A 19,589-nucleotide genomic window follows, 5' to 3' on the forward strand; every position below is an offset into this window, starting at 1 on the left:
GTCAAATTTTTAAAGGCAGTGGACATTACATTAATTCTTTTCTTCTTCTATTTCTCTTCCTCCTCTTCTTCCTCTTCCTCCACATCTCCCTTTTATACTTAACAACCCACAAAGCCTTAGAGTGAAGAAAGCAAGAATTATTCCTGGTCATACACATGCCGAGGTGAGCATACCTAATATTTGAGTTAAATCAACACAGGCACAGGTTAACTAAAGGGTATTTATTCCCTTGTTGGATAAAAGAAGGAGCTAGTCAATGAAGAAGGCTTCGGCATTATTGAGTCCTAGACAAAAGACCTATAAGATACTAGCAAAAATGACCAGCAATTATTTTCTAAATAACTAGATCCAAATGTTCTATTCTTATCACGTCATCTCTTTTTCTCAGACATTTTCTACAATATGCACAATCCCATTACTGTCTGTTGAGGAAAAGCACCTATTGCTTCAATTCGATGAACATTGCCCATAATGTGCCGCATCAGAACACCTTCTCATTTCAGCTACTGAATTCTGCTAGCTGCTGTAAATAAATGCTGATGCGTGTTACCTACATAATTACTACTTTGCTAAATTCTAACTAAAGTCACTTTTAAAATATTTTATAATGCATCTAATTGATTTTATTCTAAGTAAATACCTGATAATGTCCAGTTCAGTGGATAATGCAAAAGAAATGACCCAAAACAAGCTCCTGCTATCCCCTGCCCCCTGCTTTAAAAAATGACTAAATATACATAATTTACACTGACTGCATTTGTGTAAGTGATGAACTGGTGGCATGTACACATGCAGCACATTCTTTTGTTGGGCAGGAAGGGTGTTTATTGTGTTCTAGCAAGTCATTAGCACATGCAAAACATCAGCAGCTCTTACTTGGCCTCAGTGCAGAGCCTCCTTGAGGGCAATGGAGAGAAAAAGAACATTAGCATGAGTCGAGGTGCCCTGATAACTCATGATTTTCATTCCTGTGAGTGCCCCTTGATGTTCTGTTCCATTTGAGTCCTTCTGGTTACATGCTGCCTAGATAAAGAACTGCAACTCAAGTCCCGTTTATTCCTTTGCCTACTCATTGCTGCTTCAAGACAAGACTCCCAAGGGGTAAGATGGAACACCGGACAGGGATCTCTGCAATATTCTTCTAGCTGGTAATTCTCCCAGTCCAACAAACCAAGTTTTCCTTAAGCAGATTCCATGGGAACTGTTTTAAATGCTCCATATTAATAAGACATTTTAAAAATGTTTCTTTTCCCCTCCCCCATTCCTTACCATCTTTTTCTTTTATTCAAGAAAGAATAAAGAGAAACAAAAACTAGAATACAGAGATTTTCAACTTTTTATAAGGTGCTGTATATCACTGTATTTAAGACAATCTTTTCAAATGTAAAAAAAATTCCCCCTGAATTAGGATTGACCTCATCTAAGTAGACACCATCTGCTGTAACAGCCCAACCCTGTCCCCTCAGGTCTTGGCAGCTAAAGGTGAGTAGGGCCCCCCTCCTTTCCCATACCCCTGCCTGAGAAACTGCCAGGAAGCTCTCAGGCAGCATCAGCAGCAGGCAGGAAGTGGGGTGGGAGTGAAGGGTCTCCACCCATTAGCAGCTGCTTACGCAGTAGGCAAGGGAACTTTCCTACAGAAAGATCCAGGTCAGCAGATACTCCAAACCAATTTCTACCACATGCTACCCAGTTGTGGAATTAAATTAAAATGTTAAGAAGAAACCTGGAATGCCAATCCCCTTGTTTTCCTCCTACCTTGTGCCTGGCACCCAAAAGAATAAAACAAGAACAGTTGGATTTGGCAGTTGAAAGGGAATTCTTAGGTAACTGGAAGGAAGTGAAGGCAGCACACACCAAGGAACGCTGTCTGCACGAAACGTCATGTACCAATGATGAAATGTCAAGATCCATCATTGTCCAAGCGCTCATTCAGATTCAACCAAAAGACAAGTTTGACAGATTATCCAAATCTTTCAGGGCGCGTGGTGGGTGTAGTGGGGAAAGGAGTGAGGTCATTTTTATAAAAAGACTCAGTTTTTTTTAAAAAAAGCAAAATAATGTTATCACCTCAGTGGTTTAGCTATAGTCCATTCTAGAGCAATTGAAAAGAAGTTTTGCCAGCAGCTGGGAGAATATTTCCGAATAAGTCATTTCAGATTACATTAGAGCTCTAAAATAAAAATGAATAAACAAGTGTTTGTCTATTAGATCTCAGTGCATTTTTGTTAACACTTTACTTGCAGGAGATATTTGATGTTTTCTTATGCTATTTCCTTAACAGTGATTTACTATGGCTTTAATAAGTGGATAAAAGTTGGGTCCATTGTTTCACATGCATACTTAAAAATAAGTTTTTATGGCCAAGCGTGGTGGCTCATGCCTATAATCCCAGCACTTTGGAAGGCCAAGGCAGGTGGATCACCTGAAGTCAGGAGTTCGAGACCAGCCTGACCAACATGGAGAAACCCTGTCTCTACAAAAAATATACAAAATTAGCTGGGCATGGTGATGCATGCCTGTAATCCCAGCTACTTGGGAGGCTGAGGCAGGAGAATAGCTTGAACCCTGGAGGTGGAGGTTGCGGTGAGCCGAGATCGTACCATTGCACTCCAGTCTGGGCAACAAGAGCAAAACTCCATCTCAAAATAAATAAATAAGTAAATAAGTTTTTACATGCCTTCAACAATAGAAAAACATTAAATGGTTACCTCTGCAAATGTGTTCCGATTTGCTTGCAAGCCAACTTTTACTACCTCAAAAGGGTTAACTACAACGGCTTCTGTTAGTCCAGATCCCAATCCAGCAATGGCGAATGTCTAGAAAAAGTAAATCAATCAATACTTTAAAACAAGTTATCATGTGTATGGGGTTAAACATCCTATTCATTACACTATGCAGCTGAACATTATAAAGAGAATGGAGAAACCTACATAAATGCACCATATTCCATTACTAAACAGCTTTAGTTCTTGATTAGATGCTGACAATTCATGAAGAAGAAATTACAGAAGCCACAAACCACATCCTAACAATTTCAAAATAAAATGTCAAAGCCCCATCAAAAATGACTTTTTCCTTCAACAAAAAGCAAGGTTGCTTTACTGATTTAAAGGTGGATACTAAAACATCTGCACATATAACAATTAAGAAAATTTGAATTGTAAAAGGAGAGCTTCATTTCTAAACATCTACTTAAATTCCTTTATTGGGCATATAAGAAATTCAAGGAGCAGAACCACAAATAAACTGTTTCTAAAAAGCTAAATTTCAGGTAACAACATAGCTGGAAACATTTAACCCTATGTTCATATTTTTAGAGTCACTATTCTGGACTATTAACAAACAAACATTATTTTTTATTCATCTTTTCCCTATTTTAAAAAACACTGGCAATTAACGCAGTCTTCTAAACCTAAAAGCTGAGATCAGAAACGGCTAGATGTGCACCCACAGTCCCAGCTGCTTGGCAGCTGAAGTGGGAGGATCACTTGAGCCTAAGAGTTCAAGGCTGCAGTGAGCTATGATTGAACAACTGTACTCCAGCCTGAATGACAGGGTGAGATCCTGTCTCAAAAAAAAAAAAGAGAAGAAGAAGAAGAGGAAGAAGAAGAAAAGAAAAGAAAGACAAAGACAAAGAAATGACTAGGTTATTCTGAAGGGCTCAAATAAAATCTAGAAAACTTATCAAAAGGTGACTGTATGTCAAGTTCTTGTTCGGTATCTGTTAAGAATTTCTGCAATAGGAAAGAACAATTTCCTAGAATTTACCTCTAGGTAGAATACTTATGTGTTTTCCAGAAAATCTGTATCAAAAATAAACACAACAATTAAAACATACACACACAAGACAGAACAAAATGAAACAAAGCCCCAATCTCCAAAACAGATGCTTGAAAAAAAGTAATTATTTAGTGCTGAACCTCCAATTCCAGGACAAGAGGCAGTACTGTAGACAACAAAGAGAAGAATAAAACCATTGAAGAGTAAATAACAGATAACTCTTGGCAATGGGCTCTAATATCTTCTAAAAAGGAGAGGAAGGAGGGAGAAAGGAATATTTTCTAAAAGAGAGGAAGGAGGGAGAAAGGAATGTTGTGTAACCTTAGAAAGGGAGGCACAAAGGCAGGATCCAGAGGCAGGAGGTCTGGGTTTAGGTCCAATTCTAGCACTTATTGGCTGTGTGACTAGAGCTGTAACACACAGTAGCTTGTGCAGAGACAAAGGTGTCCAACCAAGGATGCTTGGAGGCCAGAATCCAGCTTGCCCCTCACTTGCTAAGAGAAGCCCTGGAGAGGCATCCATTGGGAGAAGGGGCACCTTTTCATTATTCACACAAAGGTGCCATGGGTGCTAGTTGTGGCTCTGTTGTATAAATCGCTGAATCTCTGATGAGCCACAGTTTTCTCATCTGTAAAATGGAGATAATAATAACTAATTTTCCTGCTTACAAAGTTATTTTAAGGCTCAAAATAATGTGTGAAACCATTTCATAGAGTGTAATGCAAACACCATTGGTCTTGTTGCACATAAAAAAGGAAGAACGGGCTGGGGCAATGGCTCACGCCTGTAATCCCAGCACTTTGGGAGGCCAAGTTGGGTGGATCACCTGAGGTCAGAAGTTCAAGACCAGCCTGGCCAACACAGTGAAACCCCATCTCTACTAAAAATACAAAAATTAACTGGGCTTGGTGGTGCATACCTGTAATCCTAGCTACTAGGGAGGCTGAAGCAGGAGAATCACTGGAACCTGGGAGGCAGAGGTTGCAGTGAGCTGAGATCATGACACTGCACTCTAGCCTGAGTGACAGATTGAGACTCCGTAAAAAAAAAAAAAAAAAAAAAGAAAGAGAAAGAAAGAAAGAAAGAAAGAAAGAAAGAGAAAGAAAGAAAGAAAGAAAGAAAGAAAGAAAGAAAGAAAGAAAGAAAGAAAGAAAGAAAGAAAGAAAGAAAGAAAGAAAGAAAGAAAGAAAGAAAGAAATCGCATACAGATTCTAGGAGAGAGAGAGACTCATTGATGATGTTTCCATTTTATCTCCCTTCATTACAGTTTTAAGCATATGTGTATAGGGTAACTGATCAAATATTTTATTCATTTATCTCAGACTTCCATCATGGAAGCCAGAAGTGGAAAAAAAAATACTAGTCCCAAACTCTTTTGACTGGGAAAGCTAAAATCCAGATGTCCAGGTTTTTATTACTTACTATATGCAATCTTCCAAGTAATTCACTTTTTTGTTCTTCTATAAAATTCAGCTACATTTGCTGTCAGAACTAGTGTTCAGCAGTCCCTTGTCAAAATAATTGATCAGATATCAGCAGATCATGTTACATAGGTTGTTCCAGAAACCTACATTTACTGTTGGGTTTCCAGCCTCCTAGGCTTTTCATGTGAGAGCACCAGGGGACACTTAACAGCTGTTTAAATGTCTAGCCATATCAAAAAAAGTAACTGAAATAAATGAGCTCAAGAAAAGAGAAGAACTGTACACAGTTGGCATGCACTTGTTTATAGTAGCTGCAGTGACCAAATGCTTTTCTGTTTCAATTCTCAAGAGTCCAAAGACCTACAGTCTCTCACATGGTACCAATGTTTGACACAAGAACAGCCAGCTGGCCCTCTGGAGACCATCTTTTATTGTTTCTCACTAGGAAATTTTTAATTCTCTTTTTGCCAAGCTGTTTCCAAATTTAAGAATGATATTAAGAGAAGATGCCAAATAATTAAAAGGAAAAAACCCTAGCTAGTTTCAAGATTCATGGTATCACTGCTCCCTCCTCTCTAGGAGGCCATGTCTCCCAGCCACCTTGTATAGGCAAGGACTGGACAAGACATTGCTTTGTCATAACAAAAAGTGATGCTATTAGGTTTCCTAACAGGATCTTTCCTAGAAAAGGGGCATGTATGATTTTTAAAAAAATAACAGATACTTCTTCTTGGACAGTCTATTTGGCAGAATACAAATTCTCAAATATTGTCCATTTTAGTGGGCAAATGAGGGCATTTTCCTAGAGACTGGAGTACATTGCCAATTGGAGGGCCAACGCAGATTTTGTTTTGCTTTTCTTTGTGGACTTGGAAGGACAAGTTAATGCATTTACTCTCTTGGGGGCTCTTGTTGCACACACATTTGTAGAACCCATTTGGTCAATACAATTAACTCCTGTGAAAAGCAGGAAAGTCACCAAGAAGGAGGGGAATGGCATAGGGAAATGTTCAAATCACCAAGTGAATTTTGTGTGATATATGAGATATGTCATTGTACTATCACAATTCTCCTTAGTTGAGTTGTTTACAGTCATTCCTATAAAAGGCCCTTCAGTCTGCATTTGACCACAGAACGATTTCATCTCAAGGGATCTGAAGTCTTATATTTACTACAGCTGGTGCAAAAGCTGGAAAAGTGACCTGTTTGGCATGTTGACTTTTGCATAGATATATGCAGTATGTATGTAAACATATGCATGTCTTGGTTTAAAAAGAGTCTTTGATAAATGTACTCTTTATTTCATGTTCTTGACCATATCTCATATGGGGCCTTTCCAGACATATCATTATTATCATAAATTCATCACTGGGAGCTATAAAATAGCCAAATTGTGAGTTATTAGGAAGATGGCTTTCAACAAGTAGCTGAACATTGAATAACTTGAATTCATATTTTAGTAGCTGGGCTTGGGAATCAAAAGAGTTTTTGTTTCTAGATTTTGCTTTATGAAATAACACATACATTTAAGTATAATAAATACTCTCACTTACCAATGCTGGTGACAGTGACACATATCCCAGCAATTTCTTGTACTGCTCAAAGGTGAAAAACTGTGAAACAAAACCAAACTCACAGATTTATAACAATTTTCCTGCAACAAACTCTTTAATTGACTCAAATTTCTTTAGTAAATCATTATGTTAACCAGCATTTCAAAAAATGATAAACTATCTAATACAGTTTTTAATCCTGTCTTGGGTAGTTGCTATTGGAACTTTCTTTAACATTCACAGTTTCAAATGCAGTTATAATAACCTACAGAAGAGCTGATGAAATCCTTTAGAGCAGTAAATGAACCATACAACTTCCATTTACCATGACCATTTTCAGTTTCCCCAGACATCAACAGACTTCTCTCTTATGGCAGTGATTCAACATTATAGGCCTAGAGACCTGACATCTTTGGTCTCCTATGTTTTCTCTATGAACTGCTTTCCCAGTGAAAGCCCAATTTTCTAACACACTTGTAAAAGACATCCACTTTTCAGCATTAACTTGCATTTCTATTTTGGTATCTCCCCACTGCTCCATGGAATTGAAAACACTAAATAATTACGAAGATGCCACGATAAACTAAGTAAGAACCCAGTGAGGTTATCTAGTCCATCCCCTACCATAAAGCAAGACTGTCCTCAACCTGAACGAAGAAAGCAAGCTGCTAATTCCTTCCTTCAAAACTGATGGTGATGAAGATGGTGAAGGTATTTTTGGTTTCTTCAGTAGATAATGTTTAGTATAATTTTCTCTGCAAACAAATTTCAGTGGAGGCGAATCTAATCAATTGTTTCATATAATACATTTTCCCCCCTTTTTTCTTCCTGTATTCTACTTTTTGAGCAACAATTCTGCTTGAACATGTTTTGCTCCTGGGTAGCACGTTCAGGTAGCTGTCAACACCACTGATAAGGCACGTTTTTAGGTCCTGCTAGAGTCTGATTCTCAAGACCCCAAAAATGGTATGGGTATTATATGGTCCCCAATATTTTCTACTCCATTACTTTATAGCCTAGTAAAATGGGGCAAGAAAGCAAAACCAGATTTCAGAGCCAAAAATACTCTGTTGTTAGGAAGAAGTAGCTCCTTATAGATGGCTTCAATGAGTGTTTGGGCAGCCCAAGAATCATTTTACTACCTGATAAATTTTGATTCTTTTCAACACTCAGGAACTACTTTTGTACCATGGTATTTTAAATGCACTATGAATGTAGAGTTTTCTAGAACAGGGATTCATTCATTCATTCACTCATTTAATATTATTAGAGACCTCCTATTCCAGGTACTGGGAATGCAATGGTAAACAAAGAGAAACCTCGGCCTACTTGAGCTAACATTCTAGTGGCTAGTGAAAGCCCTGAAACTACCCTGGTGTTAAAATAGTACTCAACAGTGACCACCAGGGACCACCACATTTTTGATGAAACCACTAACCACTAGAAACCATTAACCATGGAAGGAAAAGTGTTATAATCTTAGGTTTTAAAAATAATTTTTTTTCCTTCATTTTTATGATCATCATCATCATCACTTTGAGAATCACGTTGCTGGCATTTTGAAGTCAGCAGTCCTAGAGCTGAATCCGGGTTATACTGTTTAGCTGTGAAAGCACAGGAAAGCTGCTTAACCTTTCTAACTCTCAAGACCTCAAAACTTACCTTTTAGATTATCATTAAATAAGATAATTTAAGTAAGATTCCCTGACAGGACTGGTACAAGTGAGACTCTTGAAAAATCTTAGTTTTTATTCCCTGTAACTTTGGTAACCTAGGTTACCAAAGGAATCATACAGGCCTTAAGTATATGAGCACTCCTCTCAATGCCCTGGGGCTGCTGAAGCTTTCCGGTCTGGCTGGTGGGAGCAGGCACTATTCCCAGCTGCATGTGACTGCTAAGCACTGTTCCCTCGAAGCCTTTTGGGTGGTTCTTTCCCAGGCATTGGTAGTTTCCTCCCAGGCATGCACTGGTCAATACTCAGCTGAAAACTTGGAGAGGTCCTTCTACAGATCTCAGGAGTTCTATCTCTGTGCAGCCTGCTCTTCCCTGGTACTCTGTCCTGTGGACTTTGGCTGCCCTGCTCTCCCCTGGCTTTCAGCTCCTACCCAATCCAGGGAGTCCCCTGGGCTCTGCCTCAGTTTCCCCTCCCTGTCCCGGGGCCTGAAAGTATCCCAAGGCAGTAAGCTGTGGCATCACAGGGCTCATTTCATTTGTTTTCCATTTCTCATGTATTTCGAGCCTTCATCATCTGATGTCCAGTGTCTTGAAAACTGTTATTTCATACTGGTCCCTGTTACTCTGTCTCCACCAGGAGTGGAAGTCTTGGCCCTCCAGATACTCTGAATAGCAGATGTGGGAATTTTCTCTCTATGTGTATTTCTTTGTTTCTTTCTTTAAGTTTTCTTTGTTTCTTTTTATACATGTTTCCTTTATTCATCTAATATCAACTGAACATCTACTATGTGTAGATACTGTGATTGGTATAGGTATACCATAGTGAACAAATTAGCCTTCATAGTTTACAATCTCTTGTGAATTTAGTTAGCATAAGGAAGTCCTTGAGAAAACTGCACATGGGAAAAGTGGTATTTCTGCACGTGTGAAGCTCAAGACTGGACCCTGAAGCCTGAACCATGGTGCCACCCATCTCTGAGGGATCAGCTGGTCTCTCTGAAGTCTTCATTTCCTTTTGCTAAGTACAACACTAACTCTGTCTAATTTGTGAAAGGAGAAGTTACACTTATTTAGCATCAGTAAGTCTTATTATTTTAATGATAAACCTCATTTCAAAGAATAAAGTACATAAAACTTAAGATTGTCTGTTTCTGATTATGGTAATGATTTTAACTAAAGTGTCAGTACCAAAGAACACACACACACACACACACACACACACACATACACCCCACAGTCTCTGAATATTTTTTTTCTGAAGTAAACTTTGATGACATACAATGAAGCAGTTTATGATGTATGAAATCGTTACAATCAGGTGATTGCTTTCCTCACAAATCCTATGATAAATATCTATAAAATGAATGTTTTCATAAATTGTGTTGAAAAACTAGTGCTATCCATCTGGCAAAGATACACTTAGCTCCAAGTTATACTTAAAAAGCCAACATACTTACCATATGTCTCAATAATTTTAAGGTAAAATCTACTTGAAACAAGATGTCTGGGACACATACACCATATTCACTTGCCCAAAAGTTCATCTGTTAACCATTGTTCTGGCACAGAGCATTGCTTTTGTAAAATAGAAACTAACTCTGTTTTATAAAGCTCAACTTTTTTTTTTCTGTAAAAGATTGCTCAATGGTGATAAGTCTTAATCTCCTTAAAGTTTAAATTGTCTCCAACACATAATATTACGAAAAAATATTCCAGGAAAAACTCTAATTGTAGTTTACTTTGTTTATACATGTAAATCACTGAACAGATGAATATATTATTCCATGCAGACAAAGCGACTTTCCTTTTGAACAGGAACTCTGCTCTATTTGTTTACTTGGGCAATCTTTTATCAAGTAAAGTCATTTCATAATCCAATTCAGCTCTTTTGTGTACTTTGGTGAACTTATTCCAGATTCTCTACTGTGATCCAGATCCTTATAACAAAATTTGTATTGCTATAAGATCACTATAAAATCACAAAACCTATACCAACAAAGAGGGTGAATTTATAGAGAAGGTATGTTCTAAAGCTTTGTTTTCCAAATTCTAGATTTGAATTAAATCCTATTGCCATTTTGACATAATATAAAGGTTGGATGTTCATGTATATATGTGGGTGATTGTATCAAAATTTTTAACCCAGTCACCCTCTTGAACTTACTGAGTAAAAGTATATGAACTGTTCCTTCTTGCCTTTCAGGAGTACTGAGAATACAAATTGAGTAATGTATGTGAAAAAAAAAGCCTTATATTGCTTGGAAAGTCAGTCTTTAAGTTTGGGTTATCATTATTATGGAAGGACAAAGCCTTATTTGGTGATATCAGTGGTGCAGGGCGGGGGGTGGGAGGGAGCAATGCCTGCCAGAGTCATTATGATCAAGACTTTTGTCTGAGAGAAGACAGTCGTCAGATTGAGTTCTTTTGCCCCTGGATGTTCTGCCATATCTTCCTGCTCCTCTTCAGATACTGAACTAGCAAGTAGTACATAAACCTCTACAGTTATGTGGTTAAGTAAATGGAAATCAGGGTAGTGGAAGTAATAATTTTTGTAAAAACCAGAATAGAGAATTTTAAAAGAGGAGACTAAGGGGGAAAATGAAGTTGGCATGCAAAATAAACACGTTATATGAGAATCATATATAAAGAAATATGGTATATTTGTTTACTCTGTTCATGAAATGGGAATGATTCAGAGAGAAAGGCTTTTCCTCCTCTCCTCTTTCCTCTTCCTTCCGTCTCTCTTTCTTTAATAATTATTTCTCCAAAGGAAAATTTCTGAGTTGCTTTGAAGAAAGGTCCAAGCTATTTTGTGGTTTGATTACTAGAATTTCATTCACCATGTTGTTTTTTAGAATGGAATGCTTTTACCTGATTAAAAAAATCTACAAATTGATCTACATATTTGAGAGACTGGCCAAGTCTAATTATAATAAAAATTATGCTATAATTTCTGCATTAAAATTTTTAATGCTTTACATATAATTCATTTTAATGTCTTAGAGTTTGTTGTGCTGAAGCTGTTACTGCACCCTACTTTTTCTTGGTGAAATGCATGCGATGCTTACCTTCACTGCTCTTTTTGGGGTTTCAGCCAAGATAGGTGGCAGAATTCCCTTGTAAAAACCAAACAACCTGTTTGAGAAATGAAAGATTTCCTATGAGTAAAGAAATTAAGAAACCCGTATTTCTGTCTTTGTTTAGATAAAGCAAGTAATCCTAAAGTATTCCGGATCATTCAACATATCACACCAATCATGAAGTCTTCCTTTCATCCTAAATAAAGAAATAAATTCTATGTCTCTTAGCATTATGATATTCAGAAGGTGAATACGTGATACTGAGATGGGAATCCCTTAGATAAGTTGCTAAGCATGACCATTAGTTGTACCTTAACGATGAAGCTGACTTCCTTACTCTAAGGGCTCTTGAGTTCACTTCTCAGTTGTGTGGCAGGTAGCTTCAAGCTATCTACAGTCCTGCATTTCCTCCCTTGTGGTAACCAAACGAGGTTAGGATTATTCCTGAACCCATTAGACTGTACATTTCTGAGGCTAAGGAGGTGATAAAATTTTCAATTTTAGCTTTACTCATACAAGGGAACTAACAAGCTCTGTGGGTATGGTACTAGGACTTCCAGCCCCGTCCTGAATTAGTCATAATTTTTAAGTTTCCTTAATGGAGGTGGAAGAGGGTCACAGAGGGCAGGCTATAGGACTATGTATTGCCAACAGATGAATTGTCAGACTCCCTTGCTGATATGCAAAATCACAGGGCATGAGCCAGTTTTCTTTGCCAATGTTGATGGGCAACATAGTCAGATATTTTTAGAAAAAAAGCAAGAATGAGTGACATATGATTAGATTTACAAGTCACCATTTATTTCTTATTATAGTTTTAGAATTCAAAATTTTAAATTCCTTTGTCTTGGAATCTTCATATATATGCCATATCTTACTTCAAACCTTAAAATATATAAATAGAAGAGAATATTATGCATTATTCTCTGAGTAATCACTTTTCCTGATTAGTCCATAAGTGACTACAGATAAGGGCAGAGCTCAACACGTCCCTAATTTAGGATATCCAGCTAACAAGGGGCTGCAGCCTCTCTGATTGAACCCCCAAGCTTCACTCCAACTCCCTTAAACTAGGTCCACTTCTAGCTGTGCTTCTGGGAACAAGAAGTTGAGAATTCATTCAGGTGACCCCATTGTGCCACCCAAACCAACATGGCGAACTCTTGTTCTCCCTCAATTCACTGGCTTATACAGTACCTTTTGGTGAGGGGACTAAAGCACTTGCCTGCTTTACTCAATTCATGGGCTTACACAGAAACTTGAGGGCTGTGCACCTTTGGGGTTCTTATCACAAACCCTCCCCCCCTTTTTTTTTTGAGACGGAGTCTCGCTCTGTAGCCCAGGCTGGAGTGCAGTGGCCGGATCTCAGCTCACTGCAAGCTCCGCCTCCCGGGTTTACTCCATTCTCCTGCCTCAGCCTCCCGAGTAGCTGGGACTACAGGCGCCCGCCACCTCGCCCGGCTAGTTTTTTGTATTTTTTAGTGGAGACGGGGTTTCACCATGTTAGCCAGGATGGTCTCGGTCTCCTGACCTCGTGATCCGCCCGTCTCGGCCTCCCAAAGTGCTGGGATTACAGGCTTGAGCCACCGCGCCCGGCCACAAAACCCTTTTTTAATGTAACCAGGACACAAACATTTGTTAAGCTTATGGATGTCATAAAGAGGAATAAAGGGATCAAATGATTCCCTGATATGGGCTTACTCTGCCCACGATTTTTGACTTAATGGATAGTGCTAGCATTATGAATAGGAAGTAAATCAGATATGTGATTTGGAGAGCTATGGCAATTCATGAGTTGTCCCCACCCCTTTTCCATTCCAATTTGAACTACTGATGCCTGAAATTCTCACATCAACACAAATTTCTTCTAGCAACTAATAACATTTAAATACTTTTCTCATTTAAATTTCATTATAATCACTACGTAATTTTTGGCATAAAGAGTGACTAAGCATAGGTTGGTTTTCCCAAAACATAAACGTGATTTTCTTGAACAGAAGTTCTATATATATAATGAAAATGGTTATTATTTCTGTTTTTTTTGTTTGATCTTTCCCCATCTGGAAGACTATGCCTGATTATTGTAGGAAAAAAAATAAAGAGAAACACTCACATAAGTAAAGCTTTTAAAACAGTGTCCAGATCAACAGAGGAACTTGAAATCCCACACTACAGAGAACAGTTATAGGAAGAACAGTTGCTTCAACTGGAGAAGAATGATCTTAGGGAGAAATCTGGTGAATGTGATGGATCTTTTGAAAGGTGTGCGTGAAAGAAAGATATTACACTTTTCTCTTTGTTTCCAGGTGGTAGAACTTCCAACAGGTGGAAGCAACAAGAAAAGACACATATTTGGCCCAGGTGGAGCTTAACACAATGAAGTACTTCTAATAGTCAGAACTGTCTAAACATAGAATGGGCTCTCCTGAAAAGTGGTGAATTCCCCTTTGGTATGTGATCAAGCAGTCTGGATGGCCACTTGTCATGAATACCAGTGACTGGGAGGTACACAGAAAATGCATGCATTTGATGACCCTCAAGTCTGGTCTGTTTCCGTCCTCAGATTCTGTTATTCTGAGAAAAAGTACAAGAAGACATAGGCAAGCACTTCTCTGAAGAGACAGAATCTGCCATACTTTAGACTTTTGCATCAAATCTTACATGGCTTCTCTGGAAGAGGACTAAAGTCTCATAAGTACACAGAAGGTCTTCATTTTAAAAGTGATGGGGGAAAATATTAAAAAGAGGTGTGATGCAGGAGAGAAGAGGCAGCTGGGAGAAGCATAAGGATTTAATATGAAAAGAGCTGGGAGGTCCAGAGCCCTCTGCTTTGTATTGATGGTGCTTCATTGATGTGCCCTCCTTCCCTTCTCTCTGCTCAGCTACTTTCATGTGTGATCGTTCCCCTCCTCCCATACCACCATCCTGAGCTTCCAAACTGAGAATGAGCAATTTTAACAAGAAGTTCTCAAAGACAATAGGCAGCCTTTGCTGGTAAATGGAAGCTAGGACTACCTACCTCCTTGCATTGCTTTTACCTTATATCCATGCAACACAGGACATCTATGGAACAGTCAGGTCAGCACTGCTTCTGCTTAGGACAGCCCCATCAAGTTGTTTTAATCACGTTAGTACAATATGATACTACTTATGGGCAGGGGTTGACTGAGCGCCTCACCCAGATGGGTTCAAATGGCATTCTACTTCTTTGCCCGAGTTAATTTGATCCAAGCTAGACCTAGCCTAGGATTTTGGAAATGGAACAGGATCAGTCTTGCTCTGTTTGGTGAAAACTGTAACACATAAATCTAGGATTTCAATGGCATTCATGCTTTCAGTCATTTGGAGAAAGTCAATCTACAGTGATAAAAAAGAAAGAAGCCACCGTTTAGGGAGGCACAGAAGCAAGAAGGAGAAGCTCTGGTTCTGTGAGTGTGGCCCTGCTTCCAGAATTCTTTAAGCCTAATTACATATTGGCCTTTCTTGAATATTGGTATTTACCTCTGCCTTTGATTCTATGAGATGCTCAGTAACATTTCCAGTAAATTCTTTTTTACCTAAATAAGTTTGAGTTGCATTCATTATTTATAACCCAGAGCCCTTGATCCAGAACGCAAGCATCATAGCCCCTCTAGCCAAAGTGGCTGCTGTAGAACCTCCACGCCGTGTCCAATCATAGGAAGAGCTTCACTCTCAGTTAAAATTGGCCCTTGAGCCCACCAGAAGAGTCATATATAAAATGCGGGTAAGAGCATGTAGCTAAGGGCTCAAGCTGATAGCTATTCTTGACTAGATAATTATTGAAAGTTTTCCCAATGCAAAATATTATATGACATTTCTAAAAACCAAAAAGGAGTTGTGATGTTTTATGAAGCAGATACTTTTTTTTTTCCTGCAAAATAACTGATGTTTATATTCACATGCACTGTTCATTCTGCCTTCATGTGGTTTTGGCTTGCTGTGCAGAGCCTACAACTTACCAGGACCATAATCCAGGAAGTTAAGAGATTGGTGACACCCATTGTTAACATGTGTCATCCCGCTTACGTCACAAGCAGCCAAGAGCTGCTTTCAGTCTACTTGCTGGATGAATGGATCGTGGGATTCTAAACATTTATGTAGCAGCAAAGGCAGTTCTCTCTGACATGACAACAAAGGCACCACTCTACTCTAAAGTTTTGACTCACATGGAGCCAACTAGAAGTATCTTTGGAAGAGGCATGAGAGCTACTACAAGCCCTCCCATAAAATAGTATTATGAACTACATAGCAGCCCTTATATTTTGTTCTCAAAGTTGATACTTCTAAAAGGTGCGAGTTTGATTTTAACCAGCCTATGTAAAAAAGTATTATCTTGTATGTTTATGGATTTTTGTAAATATTATTGTAAGTAAAAATAGACAAATCTGTTGAAAGTTTAGTATGTAATAGCCTTTGTGTTAAGAATAAAAACATGTAGGTATATGTACACATAGTAATCTCAATCAACTTTCACAACAATTCTTTAAAATATTTATAATTATTTTTCTCATTTTGCTGGTGAGGACTACTGTCATGTCATTGCCAAATAAGATACAGCAACCTAAATCAAGTTCTTTTATGTCCTTGACCACTAGGCTATACAGTATAGCTTTTTTTTTAAAAAAAGAAAAAAACAACTATTTTAATAAAAGCTTTTGAAAAATTATTTATGTTGCAACAATACCTTGTCATTTCTTATTTTAGAAGGAAGCAGAAAATGCCATGAAAAACAGGTCTCTGTTCCAATTTCTATTCAATTCTATTTTAAAGTAATATGAAATACTATATAACTGATAGAACTGGTTTAAGATGAATAAGATCATTTTTGTGAAAATTGTTGGTTGTTTTAGAATGAGAAAAAAATGAACCATAGGATAAAGTTTTTCCTCCTCAAGATAGACTTTTGCCCTTAAGAGGCACACCAGGAGGCTGGGCTCAGTAGCTCACACCTGTAATCCCAGCACCTCAGGACGCCGAGGTGGGTGGATCACTTGAGGTCAGGAGTTCGAGACCAGCCTGACTAACATGGTGAAACCCCTTCTGTACTAAAAATACAAAAATTAACCAGGTGTGGTAGTGCATGCATGTAGTCCCAGCTACTCGGGAGGCTGAGGCAGGAGAATCACTTGAACCCAGGAGGTGGAGGTTACAGTAAGCCAAGATCGTGCCACTGTGCTCCAGCCTGACAACAGAGCAAGACTCTGTCTAAAAAAAAAAAAAAAAAAAAGAGGCACACCAGGATAATTCTGTCAATGTGGGAGAACGTTGGTTACTGACCCAACAGATACATGCCCCTCACCCCACTTGCTCCTCAGAGTATAAGTGATCCCCATACTCCATGCTTAGGGAGGAGAGTCCTACTCCAGCCAAGGGGATAAAGCAGAATTGTTCAAGCCCATCATGGTGGGCTCATTCCTTTGCTAGTGAGAGGGTCAGGCACGGGCATATGACTGAAGCCTAGCCCAAGAGACAAGAGGGAACAGTGTGCTGGAAGGCTTGGATTTCCAGTCCTAAGGCAAAGAAGCCCATAGGAAGAAAAGTCCTGTCTTGTTTGCTAGGTGTTTCCTAACTGTGTGAGATGCCTGTGGACTGCCGCCGAGTGAGACATCATTGCTCCCAAGCTAAGGATGGCCAAGGAGAAAGATGCAAGGGACCTGGACCTCGATGACATTGTTGGGCTTCTGAAGTAACCAATGCTGGCATCCTACCTCCAGATTTCTGATGATGTAAAATTAAGAATAAACCTTTACTATTTGAGCTGCTTTTAATGATGTCTTCTGTTAACCTGCCGCTAAAAATATGCTGACACAAATTACCTTTAGCACATCCCTTTCTGAACAAAGAGCCTTAAATTGAAATTCTTAAAATCATAATTATATTAAAGATAATTGTTAAAATCTTAAGCAATGTGTTTTTAAGGAAGATGTGAGAACTATTCTTAAGAAATGGTTTCAGATTGCTTATGTTGGGGAGCCCATCACACATAGAACCCCATCCCATTAGTGTGATTGTCTGTGAAAGAATGAAATAACCCCTTACCACAGATGGAATATGGAGAAGCTAGCAGACCAAAGTCACACAGCAAATACGAGGAGGGGGTACCAGGATCCAATGCCACTAGACTGTGATGGTTTATAGACTAATGAGAGGTATTGTTCACAAACCTAAGTAGATACACAGTGCTACAATATTGGATCACATTTGTTTTTAATTGTATTACTTATGTACATCTGTAAAATGAAGATCAAAAACTACATCACACGTGTTCTTCTCAAAGACAGATTACACATAGCTTATTTGGAATACAGATTTCTGACAAACCCTACAAAATAATTTTATCCCTCATTCTACCCCCCCACATACCCATCTTAAAAGTGTGAAGCTATCTAACATATGGGTGGCTACAAGGTCACAGAGCAATCAATGAAAAGATGCTGATTGTATGGAAGCAAGGAAATGTGAAATTTCTTGTGAGTTCCAGCTTGTGTCCAGTCTCTGTGGTTCATGTGGAGCAAGTCAAACACTCAAAGATGCCTTCTTATTGTCTCTCATTAGTCTCTCATTAAGCCCAGTTTTAGGTTACCTTGTTTTCAAGTCTAAATTTTAGACACCTATAGAGACCAGTCAGTCAGACAGAGCCTTAATTAAACATCATGTACCTCACATCTTTAGTCCGTTTGAATGACTAAAAAAAGTTCCTTGCTTTAAGTTAGCTATGGAAATCTGAAGACTTCGTGGTAAATAGTGGGTAGACAGATGAGGGCTTAACATTCTCAAAATCTGACTCAGGTAAAGAAATTAAAAAGAAGTGGAAAAATCACATGTCTTGTCTGCCCCTCCTTTTTCCCCTCTGAGTCACCCCCATTGTTGGTTTTGCTGGTATTTTTCTAATTTAGTATCTAGAAAATGTTTGTTTGGGAATCATTTGTACCATAGAGTTGAACTGCTCTTTCAAGTCGGCTGGGAAATTTCCTAAGTTACTAGGCTATTAGGTTTTTGGTGTTAGGAGCAACAACATGGAATATTTTCTTCTTTGTAGCTCCCAATGAGAAAGAAAAACAGTGTAGCTGCTTCACAACTGACTTTTAGAAAGAGTCAACCCTGTTGTCTATCAGAAAGGTTACCATAAAACTAAACTGATAAATTAAAGAGAAAATGCATATAAAGAAAACTGTGAACAAGACATTTTTCCTTCTAAGGGAAGAAAAGATCAATGTGTAAATCTGCTGCTCATGGAAGCTGGGGCTTTCCATGGTTGTCAGGGATGAAGTGTTTTGGGATCCAAACTGCTGATATTCATAACCAAAGTCCAGCAAATATCACACTGGGAAAGCCAGAATAGAGATGCACATTATCTGAGCCTGAAAATGTCAATTACAGAAATGATTTCCAAGTTGAAAAGCCATTTTCCAAGCCACCTGCAACACACACACAGCATGAGAAGGATGCTTTCACCTGGATCCCACTTCTTTGCCAAAAACCTGGCATTCAGTAAGCATCCAGAGTAGCAATAATACTCACCGGTGAAGCATGAAATAGGAGCGACAGGGAAAGTGACACCAGATCCCCAGTTGGGGAAATTGGAAAGCATTAACACGTCTGTATACCTAACAGAGTACAATTACTACATTTTATTTTGTTTCAACAGTCAGAACCCAAATGAACATCACCATTCAGCTCTGTTCTGGGCAATGATCCAAGCTCATCTTTGGTACAGTTGATTTTGAAGCCTTACAGTCAATCATATCTTTACAATTTGTTGTTCTTTCAGGCTTCAGGCATCCTCCTGATTTCCATTTCTTGTATGGAAGCCTTGAGTCATCTGTTCTGGCAACATGACCAACCCAAATCAGTCATTTTCTCCAAATTATATTGAAATACAGATCTTGCTAGTTAGTTGTTTTCTTCCTCTTTCTTTCTTTCACATAATTTTTCCTTTAAGGATCTCCTAATACAAAACTGATTGAAGGCATACAATATCCTCTTTCTTCTTCTGCTGTCAAATCCAAGTTTCTTACCCACATGCTGTGGCTCTGTAATTAAAACAATGAGGTCC

The 19,589-nt window shown here is 38.6% G+C and overlaps 1 protein-coding gene across 1 annotated transcript in view; it reads right to left on the reverse strand.

Moving 5' to 3' along the window:
* The window catches only part of SLC25A21 (solute carrier family 25 member 21), a 512,026-nt gene that overhangs the window by 49,752 nt on the left and 442,685 nt on the right, over positions 1–19,589 (reverse strand). The window contains exons 4-6 of the mRNA XM_007986522.3: positions 11,501–11,567; positions 6,758–6,817; positions 2,709–2,816 (exon numbers count right to left, since the gene is read on the reverse strand). Coding sequence (XP_007984713.1) covers positions 2,709–2,816; positions 6,758–6,817; positions 11,501–11,567 — 235 coding nt within the window. The remainder of the gene's footprint in view (positions 1–2,708; positions 2,817–6,757; positions 6,818–11,500; positions 11,568–19,589) is intronic.

Source organism: Chlorocebus sabaeus, chromosome 24, assembly GCF_047675955.1.
Source record: "Chlorocebus sabaeus isolate Y175 chromosome 24, mChlSab1.0.hap1, whole genome shotgun sequence".
NCBI lineage: Eukaryota > Metazoa > Chordata > Mammalia > Primates > Cercopithecidae > Chlorocebus > Chlorocebus sabaeus.